General features: G+C 45.0%; 1 protein-coding gene across 10 annotated transcripts in view; it reads right to left on the bottom strand.

Annotated features, from left to right (window-relative positions):
- PPFIBP1 (PPFIA binding protein 1) overlaps window positions 1-20,444 on the bottom strand; it is a 185,667-nt gene that overhangs the window by 55,346 nt on the left and 109,877 nt on the right. For all 10 annotated transcript variants that reach the window (XM_014607328.3, XM_059726613.1, XM_059726615.1 and 7 more), the window contains 2 exons: window positions 9,104-9,196; window positions 5,927-6,041 (listed from right to left, as the gene is read on the bottom strand). In XM_014607328.3, coding sequence (XP_014462814.1) covers window positions 5,927-6,041; window positions 9,104-9,196 — 208 coding nt within the window. The remainder of the gene's footprint in view (window positions 1-5,926; window positions 6,042-9,103; window positions 9,197-20,444) is intronic.

Below are 20,444 nucleotides of genomic sequence, written 5' to 3'. Positions count from 1 at the left end.
GATTTCTGATACACAGCCCGGCCGGTAAGTGTCCAGCTGGTAAGTTTGTTGTGGTGGAAGAGGAGGTGGGGAGAGAAGGGGTTGAGGTGGGGGGGGGGGGCAGATCAAGGCCCCCATGGTGAGGGAGGGAATGGGGCCCTGGGCTAGGGCAGGCATTGCGCAGCAGGGGTGGGGAGGGGGTGGCGTGTACCCCCCCAAATCTGCATGACACAGGGCAGGCTGGGGCCAGGGCGGATGCAGGATGGTGCTGCAGCTCATCTGGGGGGGAGCGGCACAGCTCTCACTGCTGCGTGCCAGTGCTTGTCTGGTGGCTCCCACCACTTGTCCAGAAGGGCATGGGGGGCGGGAGGGGTGCACAGGGCAGGCTCAAGCCAGGGCTGTGCCAAGGCTCTTCCTGCCTGGGCAGATTTGGGGACACATTCCCCCTCCACCCATGCCCTCCTGGACGAGCAGCGGGAGCAGTGGCTAAAGCCACAAGATGAGCACCGGACGAGCTGCGTGCAGCAGCAGGAGCCACCCCCCCTCCCTTCCCATGCCCCGCCGGACATCAGCCCCAGCCTCACTCCCTCCTTCACTGCAGGGGCCTTGATCTGCCCCCCCACACCCATTCCCTTCCCCCTCCCCTTCTACCACAACAGACTTACTAGCTGCACACAACTCTCCACCCTGCCGGCTGAGCTCCTTGCCACCTACCTGTTGTGCTGCAGCTGGGTGCGCACACACGCATTTATTGGATAAGTTATCAGCTGCATTGGACCAATTTCCAATACAGACGATTTTCTTCATATTGGTGTCAATCCGACATAGGACCGATGTATCAGTGCACCTCTAATAAAAAATATACATGCTTTTATACTAATCCTAGAAGTCTAAGACCAAAGTTGGGAGAACTTGAATACTTAGCAGTAAATGATGATAATGACATAATAGATATCTCTAAAACATGGTGGAATGAGGGTGGGGGGAGGGGGAAATCAGGGGATGCTTTAATACCAGGATACAAATTATACAGGAATGACAGTAGGTCATTCTGGTGGGGAAGTGGCACTCTACATCAAAAACTGCATCAAATCAAACAGGGTAGATTTTCAACTGATAAGCAAGGCACCATAGAAGCTTTGCGGATAGAATTCCCAGGTTTCAAAAGGAAAAACAGTAGATCATGGGATATACCTTATTCACTCAAATACACCCCCTCCCCGCAACGAGCATAGAGAAAAAAACTCCTTGTCCTATATTCACATATAAGGAAACCTTATTAAATACACTATCATTAAACTGCTAAGAAAAGCAGCATGTGCTCAGTAATGGAAGCCAGCTATTAAGTTGATTAAATGCAAGCAACATTGAACAGGACTATAAAACACATGGCCCATATTAAACAAACATACTGATAGCTAAGAGAATTTTTCGTGTTCCAATCCAAATCAGCCAAATCAATCCCAAATCCGTGAGCCAGTCAAGAACCCTAAGTGGCCCTACTACCGGCAAACTTCCTCCACCCCACCTGGGGCTTCATACTGATAGCAACCTACCAGAAGGCTATGTTAACGTAGACCATCTGAATAATATATGTAGCCATCCCCCCCACAGTGCTGACTCTTGAGATTTCAAGTCATGGTGAGCCACTACACAGAGTACATTTTACTTCCTCTTCACTCCCACAGCTGAGCTGTGGCTTTCTTTCCATTTTCCAGTGACTCCTGTTTCTTCACCAACCTTCAGTGCCTGGCAAACATCACCAACAGGGCACCAAAAATTTCACTCAGAATGCCTTTGTTGGCCCCTCTTTTCAGCCTGTCACATATGATTACTGTGTTCCCACCCTCCATGAGGTAGAGGCAGACAAGACTCCTATGTGCCTAATCTGCATATAAATTTTTGGAGGATCCCAGGACTCGTGACAAGAACACTCAGTTCCAGTCATGAGTAGAGGCCAATTAGCACATGGATCCTTTGTGGTGGGTATTTGGAGTACACATACACATACTGAGCAGTTCTGAGCTATGGGGTTACCATGGCTTGACATGCTGTTGACTGTGCTAGGGCCCAGCCCAATGAACTGTATAATAAATCATAACGCTTTTGGCTTTGGACTTATATCATGCATACTTTATACTCTATCTGCTTAAAAGTGTGTTCATGGAATACCTACGCTAAAACTTGCAGCAGTTTCAGAAAAGGTAAAATGCATCAATTCTAGATGAACCAAGTCTATGGGTAATCTTAATAAGATGCAAATTACTTCAAGTGTATCTATTTCAAAGTCAGTGTTTTCAAAATGTGTCCCTCGTTTCCATGTGCTAGGGAGAGGCTGATAGGAAGAGGCTGCAGGGGAAAGAAATTGTGGGGGCAGAGGACAAGTGGGCCACCTGACACCCCATCACCAAGATTTATTTTCCTTGGTATAGCAGTGGGAGGGGGGCAAATGCAAGGTACACCTCCAATAATTAGATTCTATGTCTGGAAAATAATAAATTTATACATTTTCCATACACAGAATCTAGTTATTGAGGGGTCATTTTCTAATCAGGGTCTTCTTATATTTGAGTATAAGCGATCTGGAAGTGGGTGTGGAATGCACGCTGTCCAAATTCGCTGACAACAGCAAGCTGTGGGCCAAGGTGGGCATGCTGGAGGGGCGGGACAGAATCCAGCTAGACCTAGACAGGTTACAGAGGTGGGCAGATGAGAATAGGATGGAATTCAACGCAGACAAGTGCAAGGTACTGCATCTAGGGAGAAGGAACCAGCAACACACCTATAGTCTGGGAAACACCCTTGTTGTCAACACAGTGGCAGAAAGGGATCTTGGAATCATTGCTGACTCCAGGATGAACATGAGCCACCAATGGAAGCAAGCGGTCAGTAAGGCTAACCGCACTTTGTCATGCATCTACAGATGCATCACAAGCAGGTCCAGGGAGGTGATCCTTCCCCTCTATGCGGCATTGGTAGGGCCACAGTTGGAGTACCACATCCAGTTCTAGGCGCTGCACTTCAAGAGGGATGTGGACAGCATTGAGAGGGTCCAGTGGAGGGCCACTCACATGATCAAGGGTCAGCGGGGCAGGCCCTACAGGGAGAGACTAAAGGGCCTGAACCTCTTCAGCCTCCACAAGAGAAGGCTGAGAGGGGATCTGGTGGCCATCTACAAACTCACCAGGGGGGACCAGAAGGAACTGGGGGAGACTCTGTTCCCCCAGTCACCACCTGGGATTACTAGGAATAACAGCCACAAATTGTAAGACAGAAGGTTCAGGCTGGACATCAGGAGACATTAGAGGCAGTCCTCGACTTACAACGTTTCGAGTTGCAACGTTTCGCACTTACATTTATAAACTGACACCCTGTTTCAACTTTATGACATCAGTTTCAACTTACAACGCTTGATCTGATTCAACACCACACCAGCAAACAAGTTCACTATGTCACTCGTCTCCCTGGAGAACATCTGTCCAACCTTCCTTGGACACTTTCTTTAAGAAAGCAGACAAGACTGCAGAAGAACCTGCAGCCAAGACTCCTGAGAAGACTCCAGCCAGGATCCCTTCAAAAAGTCTAACCAAGAGCCCTTCAAAAAGTCCAGCAAAGTCACCTCAAAGAAGTCTTTCCAAATCAATATGATTGCTATTTACAATATAAATACATTAATGTAGCTATATTACTCTTCTATAATTGATCGAGTACAAAATTCTGGGGTATTTTTGGTGAAAATAGGGTATCAGGTCTTGGTTCAGGAACCAATCCCCCATTTATAACATTGTTTCTTATGAGAAAATTGGTTCTGAGTTACAACTGTGTCTTAAGTCGAAACATTTTCAGGAACCAATTGTGTCGTAAGTCCAAGGACTGCCTGTACTTTACAGTTAGAGCTGCCAGGCTCTGGAATGGGCTCCCAAGTGAGGTGGTACTCTCTCCTACCTTGGGGGTCTGCAAGAGGAGGCTGGACAGATACTTGGCTGGGATGATATGACCCCGGCACCTGTTGCTGCCCAGGGCAGAGGGTCGGACCTGATGATCTGTTTAGGTCCCTTCCGACCCTAAGTACTATGATACTATGAGCAAGTATGTTATTATCAAGCCCCAGACCAGGATGGCAGCAGTAAGCTATAAATGCTAAAGAAGTTGAGAGAAGCTGCAATAGTAGAAAACTAAGTAATCATGGGGGACTTGAACCTGCCCACAAATAGACTAAGTCAATCCAACTTACCTGATGGCTGGTACGTAGAAACCAGATTTCTTGATTTTATAAAAGACTACTTCTTGGAGCAGTTAGTCCTGCAATCCACAAAAGGAAAGGCCATTCTTGACCTAAACTTAAGTAATGCATAGGATTTGGCTCAAGGGGTAAGTGTTACTGAGCTGCTCTGCAATAGCGACCATAATGCAACTGGGTCCAATATCCACATAGAAAGGGAGACAAGAAAATCTACCACAGCAGCCTTTAACTTTGAAAAGGGAGACAACACAAAAACGAGAAAGTTACAAGGGGCCCCTAAAGAGGCAAGGAACTTGTAGGCAGCATGGGAAAAAAAAAAATGGAAAGTGGACCAAAAGAAAGCTAGCACAGTATATTTGAACATCCAAAAAGCCTTTGACAAGGCTCCCCATCAGAGGCTCTTAACTAAGTCAACTAAGTCATGGGATTTCAGGGAACGTCCACTTGTGGATTAGAAACTGGCTCCAAGATAGAAAGCAAAGTGTCAGGAAAAATGGTCAGTTTTCAGGACAGAAAGAAATAAACAGTGGGTCCTCCAGGGATCTGTGTTGGGACCAGTACTGTTTAACACATAAATGATGTGGAAAAGAAGGTGAGTAGTGAGATGGCCAAATTTGCAAATGACAAAAAATTATTCAAAGTGATCAAGACCAAGGCAAACCTTGAGGAACTACAGAAGTATTTTGCTATAGGAGTGAATGGGCAACTAAATGGCAGATAAAATTCAATGTAAGTAAGTGTAAAGTGATGCACATGGGCAAAAATAACCCAGACTGTATCTACACTAAGGGCCCTACATTAGCTATTACCACACTAAAAAGAAATCTGGGAGTCAATGTGGATAGTTTGCTAAAAACATCAGCTCGGTGCTCAGCAACCATCAAAGAGGGAAAAAAACGATTAGGGATTCTTAAAAAGGGAATTGTGAACAAAACAGAAAGTACCATCATGCCCTTTTATAAATCCATAGTGTGGCCACAACTTGAATACTGTGCCCAGTTCTGATCCCCACACTTCAAAGAGGATATAGAAGAACTAGAGAAGGTACAGTGAAGTGCAGCAAGGATGGTTAGCAGTATGGAAGGGCTTCCATATGAGGAGAGCCTCTTCAGTGTAGAAGGAGATGCTTGAGGGGTGACATGATAAGAGTTTACAAAATACTAAATGGTGAAGGGAAATTATATAGAGATTTATTTACTCTCTCTCAATACAAGAACTAGTGTTCACAAAATTAAACTAGAAGGTAATAAATTTAAAACTAACAAAAGGAAGTTCTTTTTCACACAGCATGTACTTTAAGTGTGGAACCCATTTCCACCAGATGTTGTGGAAGCTGACAGTTTACCTGGATTCAAAAACGGATTGGACAAATTCTTGGAGGAAAGGGGCATCGGTAGCTATTGAACAATAGAGTTAGGGAAACTGGTCTGGCACAAGAACTTCCTAGATCCTAAATGCTGGAGGCAGCAAGTGAGAGAGAAACAACAGGGGGAAAACACCCTGGTCATACCCAGTTCGCTCTCCCTTTCAGCATCCACTCTCTGCCACTGTGTGACACACTGGGCAAGATGGACCTATGGTTTGACCCAGTAAATGGCAATTCTTATGTTCTTAAACATTATCTTCAGACTAGGTGAGACAGCCCTGTTATGCAAGAGATGTCTCTCTGCACAGCTCCAATGAACACAGTGCCTCCCTCCTTACCTCTGTCAATTAAATCAACTCCTTCTCCTTTCATCTTGCAAACCAGTTTCTCCTGTAGATTTTTTACCTCTTCCTCCTTCTGTTCCAATTGCTCTTTCAAAGATGCCAGTTCATCCTGAAAAGGTACATAAACACTTATCTATAAGAAAAGCTGGGTTTCAGTTCTGAAGAGGGTTTTTAAATAAAACTTTGCCATTTAAGTCAGAGATGGTTCCCAAAGAAAACATCACAATGAAAGAGTCCAGTGGGCTAATATCCAGTCTATGGAAATTATCACAGACCTGTTCAAATCTATGGGCATGGGACCATTTATAGCAAGTGATGATCTGTCACTAGAATGGCGAATGGGAGTTTGGCAGAAAAATGCTATTTCTGCAAGAGGACAAACACATCCCCCAAGAACCAAAGAGCTCCAAACATTGAAACAGTTTGGATTCAGGTCAAATTTCATATATTGGGTCTCATCTCCAGTTTAAATGTATGGCTGTAATCTTTGTCCAAATTTAAAATAGCTCTGGGAAGGAAACTATTTTTCAGTTTGCATAAATAGTAAAATAAAAAGATAATGAGACTAAATACTTAATGTCACAAACAATCACACTTGGCACTTCCAGAGCACTTTGTACATTCAAAGTTCTGAAAGAAAAACAATTGTACAACAAATAAAACATGCTAAATTTGAGGCCTGGTACCTTGACAGGCAATAGCTGAACACGCGGGATGCAGATGCTTATTGCATATGCTCAATGATTTGTAAATGCAGATTTCTCTCTCTTTGAAACAAGCCATGAACAACAGTTTTATCAATGCACACTGCTAGCTATGAAAGAAAATCAGTCAGAATACAATAAAAGCAACACACGCCGAAAAGAAATTCAGACAAAATTAAAGAAAATAAACTGCAAGCAATTTTTAGTGGTGAGGCACTAAGGAAGCAAACAAAACCAAATCTCATGGACTAGATAGTCCATGTAAGCATATTTTTCCATTCTGACAACATAAGAGGGTCTTTGTTAGTTTCCCTACATCATATGTTGTGGATGGGCCAAACCACTGACACAGTAATCAAAGGCCACTGCCACTATTTGCACAACCAAAACTAAAGAACACTTGGAATTGATTCATAACTCACTGGAGCACTCAAAACTGAAGGTGGTTTGGGGAAGTGGTCACAGAAACACTTCCAGCTTTTTTCTGTATTTATTCCCCATGGTCATTGACTTGGTATTAAACTGTGGTCCCAAGAACTGCGTTTCTGTTCAACAGGTTCCTTTGGCTTCAGTAAGATCCTCACATGATAAGCTATGGCAAGACAAGACTCTTTTTGCAGACATGTTTTATATTCAAAATGTCTTCATCTCAGCTTTCCTCTTTAAAAGTTGCACACTCGCCTTTTGACTGTTCTATTCAGTCCTTAAACTTTTTAGCCCAGCTATAACATCCTGGTTTAAACACGTTTCTGAGCTTCACTGAATAGATTCATAAAGCCATAAGGGACCTCTGCAGTCATCAGGTTCCTGTACAATGCAGGTCACAAGACTTCTCCAAATCAATGCTTGTTAAAATTAGATGAGTAGTGGCTGCAGAGGAGCAGCCACTCTTAATTTAAAAATTGACAAGTGATAGAAACTTTTTCAGCAAGTAAAACAATATACTGCAAGTCAACAGAAAGTAATTTAAAAAAGCAAACAAGACAGCACGACAGCAAGATGCAGAAGAGACCACAAAGTGGTGTTATAGAAAGGCCCAATATTACCCACAATCTACTACACCTTTAACATGTGGCATTTTTGCTCCATCCGCTGCTTTTCATACTGCATCTGACCCACTTTGATTTTCATGCTAGAAAGTTTGGCCATTAAAGACTGGCAACAGAGATAGAGCAGTGAGAGAAAACTAAAGATAGAAAAGAGACAAGGCTAAATGGCAAGTAGTAGTTAGACACTTAGAGAAACAGACTGCTATAATTGCTCTGCCTTTTACTACTGTCTCCTCAGGATAGAACTGGATGATTTGCAGCATATTTAGGAGAAAATAAATGCTGTTGCAGTCCCACCCACAGTTCACTCCTTTCCTCTTGCACACAAGTACAAGATGTAAATATAACTTAAAAAGGGCAACTGTCCAGTAACAGCTAGTTAACTAATGGGAAATTGGGCTCTCAGAAATAGGCGCTCAAAAATACTGTGCACTAGAGTATGCAAAGCGGGCCCTATTCAATTCGGATTCGGCCCGAATCAGGGACAGTGATTCAATTCATTGGATCGCTGTCCCTGACTCGATTCAGCCGAATCCAAAGATTTGATGCTGATTCAGAGAATCAGAGATTTGGACATAGACACAGCTTTAAAAGTTTTTTCTACATACCTTGAGGTACCAGCGCGGCTCGTGATCACTGCAATGCTGGGGCACGTGGAGCATCCCACAGGAGTGCAGGGGAGCCCTCCATGTGCTTGGCGGCAAGCCCGGAAGTGGACTGCACATACTTCTGGTCCACTTCTGGGTCTGCCAGGGAGCACACCGGGGGGGGGGGGGGGGGAGGGAGGGGGCCCTGTGCCTCCCCAGCTCAGTAATCAGCTGCAGAGGGACCCCAGGTGCCCCCACCCCCAACCCAGGAGGCACCAGTCACCGAGCTAGGGAAGTGTGGGCCCCCCATGCACTCCACGGCGGACCCAGAAGCAGACCAGATGTGGTTCTGATCCACTTCCCCATCTGCTGCTGAGCACACTAGGGAGCCCCCCATGCTTCTGTGGGATACTCCATGTGTCCCAGCATCACAGCACTGACGAGCCCCTGCTACCTAGAGGTATGTAGGAAAAACATTTGAAGCTGTGTCTATGTCTGAATCTCCGAATCAATTCAGAGAGCTCCGATTAGATCCAGAGAGATTAAATAGTCCTCTGATTCGATTCGGATTCAGAGATTCAGCCACCGAAACAGGATGAATCTCCGCTGAACTAAATCAGGGATCAGGTGCACCAGACCTAAACTGTCTTGCGGTTTGAAATCAAAATCCAGTATAAGATTTGTAGGCATTCCCTATTTGCCTTTTAATGGGCATTATGAAGTCCCTGAATATAAATGTCCTCACGACTTCAGAGAGGTTGAAAATTAAATCCAAAACCAAAGTTTCTGGCAGATGCCCACCTTTTTCCCTATTCCCTCAGTGCCACTTACCTTAGTAGTTTTAAGCTTTTTCTCATACTGAAGCCGTTCATTGTCCATTTCTCCCACTTTTAATTGTAATTCATGGATTTCTTGAATCAAACCCTGAGTAAAAGGGAAAAAAAGAAAAAAAAAAAAAAACTGAGAAATTAAACAAGCAATGCAGAGCGACTGCTAAAAAGCCATGTAGCACTAGGAAAGTAAAACCAGAGCAAGAAAAAGAACCCCATACCCGGTCTGCCCAAGTAGACTTTTTACCCAAAGTAAAGATTAGGTCAGGTCAAACATTCAAAGCATCTCAGAGTTTAATGGATATCCATGGGCCCCAATTCTCAATTTTTCTCTTCCTGAACTGCATGCAGAAGAAGGAAAGGAAGCTTTAAGCCACAATTGTGCTTCCTACATGTTGGGACACAACCCTCCTTTCTTTGCTGAGCGGGGCAAGGCTTTTGCCACCACCTAGAAGCTGGCAAGAAGACATGTAGCCCAATCCCACACATTTAGCCAGCTGCCAAGATCTGAGAATTGAGAAGCGAGAAGCAAAATCCATGGACTTCCCAGAGTTTCCTCCTTAAAAAACACAAAAAGGCATGCAGGTCACAATTAGGTAATTTATCAACCTCTAAAATCAGGCAGCAGGGTGGATTCTCCAGTGTCTTGCACCTTCCATAATCTCATATAGCCACACAAAGTTGTGTGCGCCAGGTCTGACCCCGGGTCACTTACGTCGCTCTGCACGCGGGCTGTGGCCAGCAGCCCGGGCAGGCCGGGTCGGAGAGGGCGGGCGCCGAGCTAGAATTAGGCACAGACACGTAACGGTTGATTTTAACATTGTTTTACTTACACCGAGATGGTCGTGGTGTAGGCTGAGAACTTGCTTGAGTTGCGGTTACAACAAAAAACACGAACACACGTGGAGGTTGCAAAGCTCCATGCAGACAGAACACGAACAATCACGTGGAGGTTGCTAGGCTCCACGCAGACAAACTCCGGATGTCCAGGACAAGCGCGCATTAAACTCGTCGTTACGTCTTATAATAAGCTCCGTTCGAAGACGGGAAGAGGTGGGCGGTGGATCAGGCTGCCAAGCTCCTCTGAGCGACACACAGGGTTTCTATTACCCTGCCGCGCACACCCAGAGTCCCCACGAGATGGATGCGGAGTCCTCTTCGGCTTGGGCAGAAACTGCTCAAGCCTCTTATACGGCTAGCAGGCCAATCGCTAGCCGCCACGTGTGAATAATTTAGAACTAGCCAATTGCGGGGCACAAATTTGCATATGACGAGCGGGAAACCTTTGCACCGTGCATTTCTGTGCTGCAAAGGAAATGCACCCTGCAAAGATCGCTGCAAAGTGGCGGGAACACTTTCCTGCACGCGGGTTCTCTGCACAGCAGAACTCCTCCGTGCAACGAAGCTGTATACCCACGGGGATAATTCTTAGTGCCAAAGCACACACAAAAAAAAAATCAAAAAAAAAAAAAATCAGACCTTTGGGTCATGACAAAAGTGACTGAACATGCATGTAAAACATTAACAGTCACCTTGGTATTTTATGTCCATTTTTTACAGAGATGAAAAACAAAGAAGTGGGCAACCTCTCCCAGGTTCAGTATTAATATCTCTGTGAAATTAGATCTCGTTTCTCAGGTCTAATGTGTCTAATACATACATGTCTACATCTAATTTATAGATGGTACAATATTCATCAGTCAGCAAACTATACAAAAAAAATCACATGCTGACCTCATAAATGCGAACATACAAGCAAATTACATTTAACTGGGACTATATAATACAATAAAGTAAAACCATTATCAGCATATAACAAGAAAAAGACTGTACAATGTGGTTTCAAGCTACAAGGACTTTCAAGTTAGACAACATTGCAACTGACTCTACAAGGCAACTACCACCAAAAGACAAAGGATTCCAAAGCTTAGTGCTGTGTATTTCGGAAGTTTTTTAAAAAGCAAGTTGGAAATCCTGTCCACTTTATGCTTTATGAACTTCCGCTGACTTCCCACATACTTCAGAACGAAGTTTCAAGGTAGTATAACCACCATTAAAACATCTCCATTTTACTGATAGGGAAGTACGGCTGAGATGAAGAGAAAGGGACCTGTCCAAGGTCAGGCAGAAATTGTGTGGCAGAGCCAGAATGTGAATGCAAGGATCCTGAATCCAGTCCACTCTGAATCACAAGACTATCCTGCTCAGATGAGCATCCAACTGGCCTGCCATCTCACTAATTGACAAGAAAGTAAATCTGCAATCTCTACTGGTTTATAAAAAATATACTACAATAGGAAAACCAAGTCAAGGGGCATGGAAGAGAAATGAAGAGCACATATTTGGATTCCTTGGCTTCCCTGATACAGAACCCACACCACAAACAGAATGTTTCTCCTGTTACAGTAAGTGCAGCATGGTTTACTGAAGAACAATAAAAAGCACTGAAATTCCTGCTTGGCAGGGGAAAATTTACCAGGGGGATGTGGTTTTCTCACAAATCCAAATGAAATGTAATAAATTATACATGATGAGTATAATCTGTAGTTGACATGCTGATCCCCAACTTGGCGTTACATTTTGGCAAAAAGTGAATCTAAAAGATCCACTGCCACTATGGTAATACTGTTTCATTTGAGAACTGTTCAAAAACAGTGCCTTCAGTTTTTATGCAGCCTGGAAGAAAACACACAAAAGGAGGAATCATCTTTTAAGCCCTGGTACGGTAATATAATGCTCAGTTTTACCAGTCTGCATACAAAGGTACTATAATCTACTTTTACCCATACCAACCAATGGCACAAACATACATGCAATAAGAGGCCAATCAATTCTGAGATCTGGAACCAGCCAGCCTGGGCATTCTAGGGCCATTAACACACGGCTGGAGACATTCTCCAGGCCAGTCTTGCTCTTGACTCCCTGCCTACCCAGGTCACTGCCCTGTACTGGAGCAGGTGTCTGATGATCATGAAGACCACAATACAGCAATAAAATGGCTGCCGAGACCAAAAGTGCTTGGATATGATGAAAAAAGCCATTTTCATGCTATTCCCAGTCTATTAAGAAGTAGGAAGTATTTCAAATACATCAAAAAGGGCAGGGGTGGAGGTAGGGGAGATGTTGACGGAGTCTTCTCAATTTTTCTTACCCCATACCAGCACTGCAAATGAACTGAGGCCATCCTGCTGGTCACTGGATTCTCTTAGCAACCGGAGGACAAATTAAATATAAATAAAAAGGGACCTCAGTTGGTTCAGTTTCTAGGTTCTAGGAACTACATGAACCCTTTACCTAGCTTCATTTCAAAGACAATGGAACATGCCATCTTCCTGCTAAGCAAGAACTCGTACTTATTTATGCAATTGGGACTGAGAAGTCTTCCAGAAAACTTGTCATACAAAACAGCCTTCAATCTCCCTTCATTTACTTCCAAAAAGGTATAGTTGATTTAATGACCAGTATCCTTAGCTGCGCTCCATGCATGTTCAAGTACATCTACAAAGATAAATTAAAAGGAAAAATTCTACTAATGATATTGAATACTGATGCACACCTCTATGGCTTGGTCACAGCTGGCACTTCCTCATTGATCTAACTAGAGACTGTGGGGGACATGAAAGAGCATGTTGAGGGATGTCAATGTCTGGAATTAAAATGCATGAAGCTGTATGTTGCCGATGATAAACGTTAAGGATCTTTTTAAAAATCCTTGCTCACAGGCATCACATTTATATTTTGCTGTGATGTTATCCTACCATTTTATCACTTAAACCATTTGTAAATGAAAATTGTGGGCATGCGCACAATGTGGGGGGGAAGCAAGAACACCAGCTCTTATATAAAATCTCGTGTGGAAAAAAACAAACAAACACTTCTTCCTAACAAAAAAGGAGTTGATGAAAAGAATACACTTTAATGGTACTGCTAACACTGACTAATAGAGAGATTTTATTACTGTAACCCAAACATTTTCTCTGCCCATCCCCTCCAATTGTTAGCGACTCTGCCTTGTTGAGGCATATCTAAAATTAGTCTTGAAACTCCTTAGGCTAAGAACCATGTCTTTGTCTTTTATTCAATTAAGTGCACTGCACATATTTGGGGGCTGTATAAATTAGTATCATAGTCATTAAAAACACTATACAACTACTGCCCCAGGGCTAAAGAGAATTAAAGGGCATCTTTAACCATATTTCAAAAACATACTGTGAAGGCTTTGCTTGACAAACTTCCTATTTATCTCCTGCCAAAGTGTGTTATGTACATTATTATACTGCAAATGACATTCCACACACAGCTTTTTTCTGGCATAGATGTCAAGGTTGCTAATTGTCAGTAAATTTACTCTAAGAAAAAAATAGGCTAAAAATGCCAATCAGTAAAGTCTGTAAAATTTTAGCTGTCAGTAAAAACACTAAGCAGCCACAACTTGACTGAAGCTCTAATAGCTAGAGCATAGTATGCCACCTAGTTTTTGAGTGGGAGCACAGCAAACTTCAAGAAGCAGTCTCTCAGCCATGGGCTGCTGCATCCCAGGCTGCCTGTAATATTACTGGCAAGAAAGCTTCTTTGGAGGGTCTGTGCTGGGGTGTGGAGGAGCAGAGCTGATGGGAATAAGACTGGGGGGGGAGAAGAAGCATGGTGCAAAGTGCAGCCAGGGAACATCAGGGTGTAGGAGTGAGAAGTGGGGACCCTGGCAAGGAGGGGGAAGGGGACAGCACAGCTTAAAACCATCACTGCAGTCAAACAGGGTTGCAACCCAAGAATTTTTATTATTGAAAACTTTTTACTGACAACCACAATTTTGTTACCTTTTTTTAGACTGTGGTTGATGTTAAATTCAGCCCTTCTAACTGGGACCTGGCAACAGGGCAGGGCCTGGCAGAAGAGTTATATTTACATTATGTAAAACATCAGTAAAAGCACGCGTCAGCAAAAAAAGTCTGGATATCAAGAACATTTTTTGTTACTGGCAAGCTGCAAGCTTTATTCGGTTGGCAACTTTGTCAAAAGTCCACTACGTTTATATAAGACCTGCCATCACCAGCCAAGGGCCAGATCACATCTCTGAACACAGAAGGATGAAATGAGCGTAAGCAACTCTCTCTCTCTTTGCTGTCATTTGCCTTATACAGGGCGAGCTACAATCCTGGGGTTTTGCACTCGTTAGTTCTGCTCCCCTCATCTGCACTACACAGTGATTTGCTATTAGCATTGAGGACAGTAATTATTGTTGTGTTAGTAGCAGAAAAAAAGGAGGGTGGTGTGGTCACTACTGTGGACAGGTGCTCAGATTCAAATCTGTCATTTACTCCCTGTTGGATACTGACAAGTCACTTAATGTACATTGAAGCTGATATTTAGAGTTGACCTTACGGTCTCCTTCCTGGGCTTGGGGAACCTAGCAACCTGCCCGGGTGGCCCCACACCCCATGCATCATCCCCACCTCCTTCTCTGGCCACCAGCACACCCAGCCACCCTCCAGCTGCCTCTCCACCCTGCCCTAGGAGCAAGCCAGCCCACTCCCGGTTGGCACCAGGCATCCTGCCAGCTGCAGGAGCCTGCTGAAGGCAGGAGCAGTGAGAGGCCCAATCCCTTTTTTCCTGCACAGCCTGCCCGCCTCCCATGGCCAAGGGGAGAACTGACAAATAGCTGCCACATTTCAAGTTGCAATGTTGCAAACTAAACTGCACTGGGATGTAGTTCAGTTTGCAGCAATGCAAACTCATTTAAAACCCTGCAAACTTGTGTACATGTAATGTGTGACACCATTAAGCCACACAAAGATAAATTTTCATTATGTGTACAAGCACCTGAGCAGGGCCGCCCCTAGTGGGGGGCTGTATTGGGGTGACCACCCCAGGCCCCATGCTTTGGGGGGCCCTATGGAGCGGGGTGGAGCAGCAGCAGCAGCATAGAGCCAGGCGGAGCAGCAGCTCCACATCCAGCCACGCGCTACTGTGGCAGAAGGCCACCTCTGTTTCTCCCCAAAAACTCTGCTCTGTGACAATTTGGCTAAGATGGGCCCTGCAGAGAGTACACACCTTACCCTCTTTCTTTAGGTAACCTGAGCTGGATACATTCCTGAGGGAGGGGGGAAAACCTGCTCCCTCTGCCTATGCGACTGTCATCACATACCTGGGTGAGGGGATTGGGCTCCCTGGGGAGCTAAGAACTGCCAGTTTGCCCAGCAACTAGTGATGCATTTCCAACTGGTTGGCTGACAGCCAACAGGTGCTGGCTTCCATTGGACCAGGTAAATGAGGTCATAAGGGCTATAATAAGTTAAGTACTGCCCAGGAGGAGGAGGAGGCAGCAGCCATGACAAAGACTCAGAGAGAAAGAAGAGCTGGAACATCTGAAACTTGCTCTCTCTCAAAACTCATGATCAAGGAACTGCCTGCCTCTGGATGATACCTGTGAGTAAGCTACCCGAGATCTAACTAGATATATAGTTTGCAGTAACTCAGATGCATGATCAAAGGCTACCCAGCCATGCCAGTTTGCTCTATGGGATTTCTCCGATATTGCTCTACCCTGTACCCTATTGCAACCCTACCCTTGTAACCAATAAAGTTCTCCTTTGTACCTAGCGTGGGCATGGGTCTAGATTATGCCTTGGGATCCCCTTGGTTCGGCTGACTAAGGGAGACCACTACTGGTGCTTCCGACTGAGGGAAGCATCCCAAGTTCTTGAAGTGAATCAAGTACCCTCAAGGGCTACTAGGCCTGTGTTTCCCAGGGGGCACAGAGCCAGAATCAAGCCCATCCCTGGGTGGTGGCAGTGTTTACCCCCAGGTTAGCGGGTGTGCTCCAGGAAGGGGATCGGCCAGACATGAGGCACCCCCAGGGAGGCACTTGGAGCCTGGAAGGTGGTCAGGCGCAGTGAGGTGGGTGGCTCAACGCAGGAGTACCCGCTACTGGCCTGCCAGAGCTACCACCCACCTCCTCCTGATATCGGCGGCAGCTTCTTCGGGTCCAGGGCCCAGATCAGAGCGGGGACAGGGCCCCGCACCCTGCTCGGGTCAGCTCTGCACCTGAGCATGCTTTTTTCTTAAGTCTGGTCCTACAAATCATCTGATGAAGTTAGCTAATTCTTATGAAAACTTATGCATCTCTGATGTACAAATCTATCCTGCCTTCTGCCTGACTTTAGACTTAACATGGCTCTCTCTCCCTAAGAAGTCTCCCAGATCCCCATGCAAAGTGTGTTGCAGAGGGGCTAGAAGTCAGGAAACTGTGGGATTGCTGCTGGCATACTTCCTGTGCTCAAGGCCTGCAGCAGGGTCTAATATCCAGCATAATATCCAGAAAGGAGACACAGCAGAAAAGAGACATGCAGAAGCAAAACTAATCCTACGCTCTGAAATTCAGCAGAGAAGCTCATAACCGACACCCAGGAAAAAGCCAACCTGCTTAATGGGTACTTTGCATCAGTCTTTCATCAGCCCAAAGGGACCGTCCTGCCTAGCATGATGCAAGACAACCAGAGTGAGGGTGTACTTATACCCAGCATCAGTGTAGACCTTGCAAAGGAACACCTCAAGAGGATGGACCTCTTCAAGTTGGCTGGTCCTGCCAGATTACACCCTAGAGTACTCACGGAACTGGCAGGTGTCATAGCCCAACCACTGGCAAATTGAGTGAGAAAACTCATGGCACTCAGGTGAAGTACCTGAAGACTGGAAGAAGGCCAATGTGAAGGCCATCTTCAAGAAAGGGCAGAAAGTAGATCCTGGGAATTACAGGCCAATCAGTTTAACCTCAATCCCTGGTAAGATTCTGGAGAAAATTATCAAAGAGACCCTCCGTGATAAGCTGGCTGATGGCAACATCCTGAGGGACAGCCAGCATGGGTTTGTCGTGGGTAGGTCTTGCCTGACCAATCTCATCTCCTTCTATGACCAAGTGACATATCACCTGGACAAGGGAGAAGAGATTGACATCATATATCTAGACTTTAAACAAGCCTTTGATCTGGTGTCCCATGATCTCCCCATGGAAAAACTGGCCAACTGTGGCCTTGGCTACACCGCAGTCCAATGGCTGGAAAATTGGATCAGAGGTCAGACCCAGAGAGTAATAGTCGATGGATGCGAAACATTATGGCGCCCCGTGACTAGCTGTGTCCCCCAAGGCTCTGCCCTTGGACCGGTTCTCCTTAACATCTTTCTCAACAACGTGGCCATTGGTGTCAGAAGCAGACTGGCCAAGTTCGCCGATGATACTGAACTATGGGGCATAGCGTCCACACCTGAGGATAGGCTAGGGATCCAGGCCGACTTGGATAAGCTTAGTAAGTGGGTGGATATAAACCTGATGATGTTCAATACCGCAAAATGCAAGGTACTCCACCTCAAGTGGGAAAAAACCCACAGCATGCTTATAGGCTCGGCTGTGCCACGCTCGCTAGCACCACAGCTGAAAGAGACTTGGGGGTCATGATTGACCACAAGATGAACATGAGCCACCAATGTGATGTCACAGCTGGTAAAGTGAACAGAACTCTGGCTTGCATCCATAGATGCTTCTCAAGTAAATCTCAGGATGTCATCCTTCTGCTGTACTCGGCCTTGGTGAGGCCGCAGCTCGAGTACTGCATCCAGTTCTGGGCTCTGCAATTCAAGAAGGATGTCAAGAAGCTTGAGAGCGTCCAGAGGAGATTCACATGCATGATCAGAGGGCAAGAGAATAGGCCTTATGATGAGAGGCTGAGAGCCATGGGACTCTTCTGCCTGGAAAAGCGCAGGCTCAGGGGTGACCTGGTGGCTGCCTGTAAGTACATAGGGGGTATGCATCAGGATCTGGGGGAAATGTCTGTTCACCAGAGCGCCCCAAGGGATAACAAGGACCAATGGTCATAAACCATGACCATTTTAGGCAGGACATAAGGAAAAACTTCTTTACTGTCCGAGCCCCCAGGGCCTGGAATAGATTCCCTCCAAAAGTGGTGCAGGCACCTACTCTGGACTCATTCAAGAAACGTTTGGATGCTTATCTTTCTGGGATCCTTTGACCCTAGTGGATTTCCTCCCCCTGGGGCAGGAGGCTGGACTTGATGATCTTCAAGGTCCCTTACAGCCCTAATGTCTATGAAATCTAATCTGTTGGATGTTTACAGTAGATGGTTGTTTACAGTATAGATGGTTAGTGGGTATGGGCTCAGAGACAGCCTTCAGGTCAACCCTAAGCACAGTCTTGGGCTCATAGTTTTGAAGGCACCTTCCATTTCCTTTGAAATTCCTAGTTGTAAGCTTTCTTTACTTCATTTCCTTATGTTCTGTTTGTACACATTTTTCCTTCTCACCTTCCCTTTGTCCATTTTAAACTTGGATTACAGGTCTTTCAGAGCAGGGACTGTCTTTTCCAAAAGGTTAGGACAAATGTCAGCATGAGGAGGTCCCAGGATTTGTCAAGGGCACAAGTCACTGCTCTACTATAAATAAACAAAAAAGTCTGTAGTCAGGATACTTCTCAGGGAAAGATATTCATGCTCTTTGCAACTGCACCCACACTTTTGTAATCTTTGGGATACCATGATAATCAGTGTCCTTGGAGCCTCAAATGTTAAACAACCAACATGCTCCAGGATGAACTCACAGAAAAAATAATAAAAAGGACAGAAACACCCAATCATCAGAGGGAGAAAATATTTCAGAGACCCCTCCTCCCCCTCCCACTCCATTTCTGATCTCAAAATCCTTGTACAGGCAGTCTTCGACTTACGTTTCGAGTTACAACATTTTGCACTTACGTTTATAAATTGACACCGTTTCAACTTTAGAAAATCAGTTTCGACTTACAACACTTGATCCCAATGTGACGCCACACCAGCGAACAACTTTGCTACATCACTCGTCTCCCTGGAGAACATCTGTCCAACCTTCCTTGGACACTTTCTTTAAGAAAGCAGACAAGACTCCAGAAGAACCTGCAGCCAAGACTCCTGAGAAGACTCCAGCCAGGAACCCTTCAAAAAAATCTAACCAAGAGCCCTTCAAAAAGTCCAGCAAAGTCGCTTCAAAGAAGTCCTTCCAAATCAATACGATTGCTATTTATAATATAAATACATTAATGTAGCTATATTACTCTTCTATAATTAAGTACAAAATTCTGGGGTATTTTTGATGAAAATAGAGTATCGGGCCTTGGTTCAGGAACCAATCCCCCATTTATAACATTGTTTCTTATGAGAAAATTGGTTCTGAGTTACAACAATTCGACTTAAGACACAGTTTTCAGGAACCAATTGTGTCATAAGTCCAAGGACTGCCTGTACTCAAGAGAAGTCTATAAAACACTTTCAAAAAGACATGCCAGGGAATAAAAATTCTTAACTTAACCAGACACTAAAACCTATGGACGAAACACAGGCCAGGGTTTTTGTGGCTCATTACAATCTCCTCCACATCTCTGTAATCTCTGTACACCAAAGGTAATAATGACCCTCTTCCCTTTGGAATAGCCTTATTCTTTTATAATTGAGTTACCTAGGTTCGACTGTCCTTCACTTGTTTTGTAGCTACTTTTGATAACTTCTCTTTACAGTTTAAGAGTCCTCTATTATTATTTACATAATGGAATCAAACAAAAATAATTGCTGTAGTTTAGGTTGCCTCTGCTTCCTTCCCAGACTGAAGAAGGGTGCTTTGTGTCCAAACACTTGTCTAACATCACTCTCAATTATTCAGTGGACCCAATAAAGATATATCACACACAAAAAAAACCCAAACAAACAAACAAACAAACAAACACACCTTGCTTCTCACACAAGATCAATGACAGACTGACTGGTTTCAGGGGGATTTCAGTCAGGCTCCTCACGAACAGTGAAATACCAATGAATGACTGTTTTCTTGCAAAACCTGCTCCACTTCTATCTAATCACTCCTCCTCTTACACGCATAGAAGAGTTAAAATGCTGTAGCCTTTGGTCTTGAGTACAAACACTTTCTAAAGAGAAAGAGGGATATCAGCACAAAGTGCAACTCTGCCGCCCTTCAAAACCTATGGCATTCACATTCAGTGACTTTTCCTGTACAGTGAGCTACACAACAGGTTTCTAAGCTGGGGTGGTGGTGGGTGTGCGGGCCGGGCCCTGATCCCGCCCTCGTCGCCATGTGCAGCGGTGATTCCGATCCCATTCTGGCCACCATGGGCGAGCCGGGAGCAAACCGGGGTCGTACCGGACCCGTCTTCGGTGCACACGGGCTGTGGCCAGCAGCCCGGGCACGCAGGGCGGGAGAGAACCGCGGGGCGGTTTAGCGTACGCGAGTTAGAATTACTTACGGAGGCGTAATGGTTGATTGAAAAGATTGTTTACTTACACCCAAAGATG

This window comes from Alligator mississippiensis, chromosome 4 (assembly GCF_030867095.1).
Source record: "Alligator mississippiensis isolate rAllMis1 chromosome 4, rAllMis1, whole genome shotgun sequence".
Lineage (NCBI taxonomy): Eukaryota > Metazoa > Chordata > Crocodylia > Alligatoridae > Alligator > Alligator mississippiensis.
This window is presented reverse-complemented; position numbering and strand designations above follow the sequence as displayed.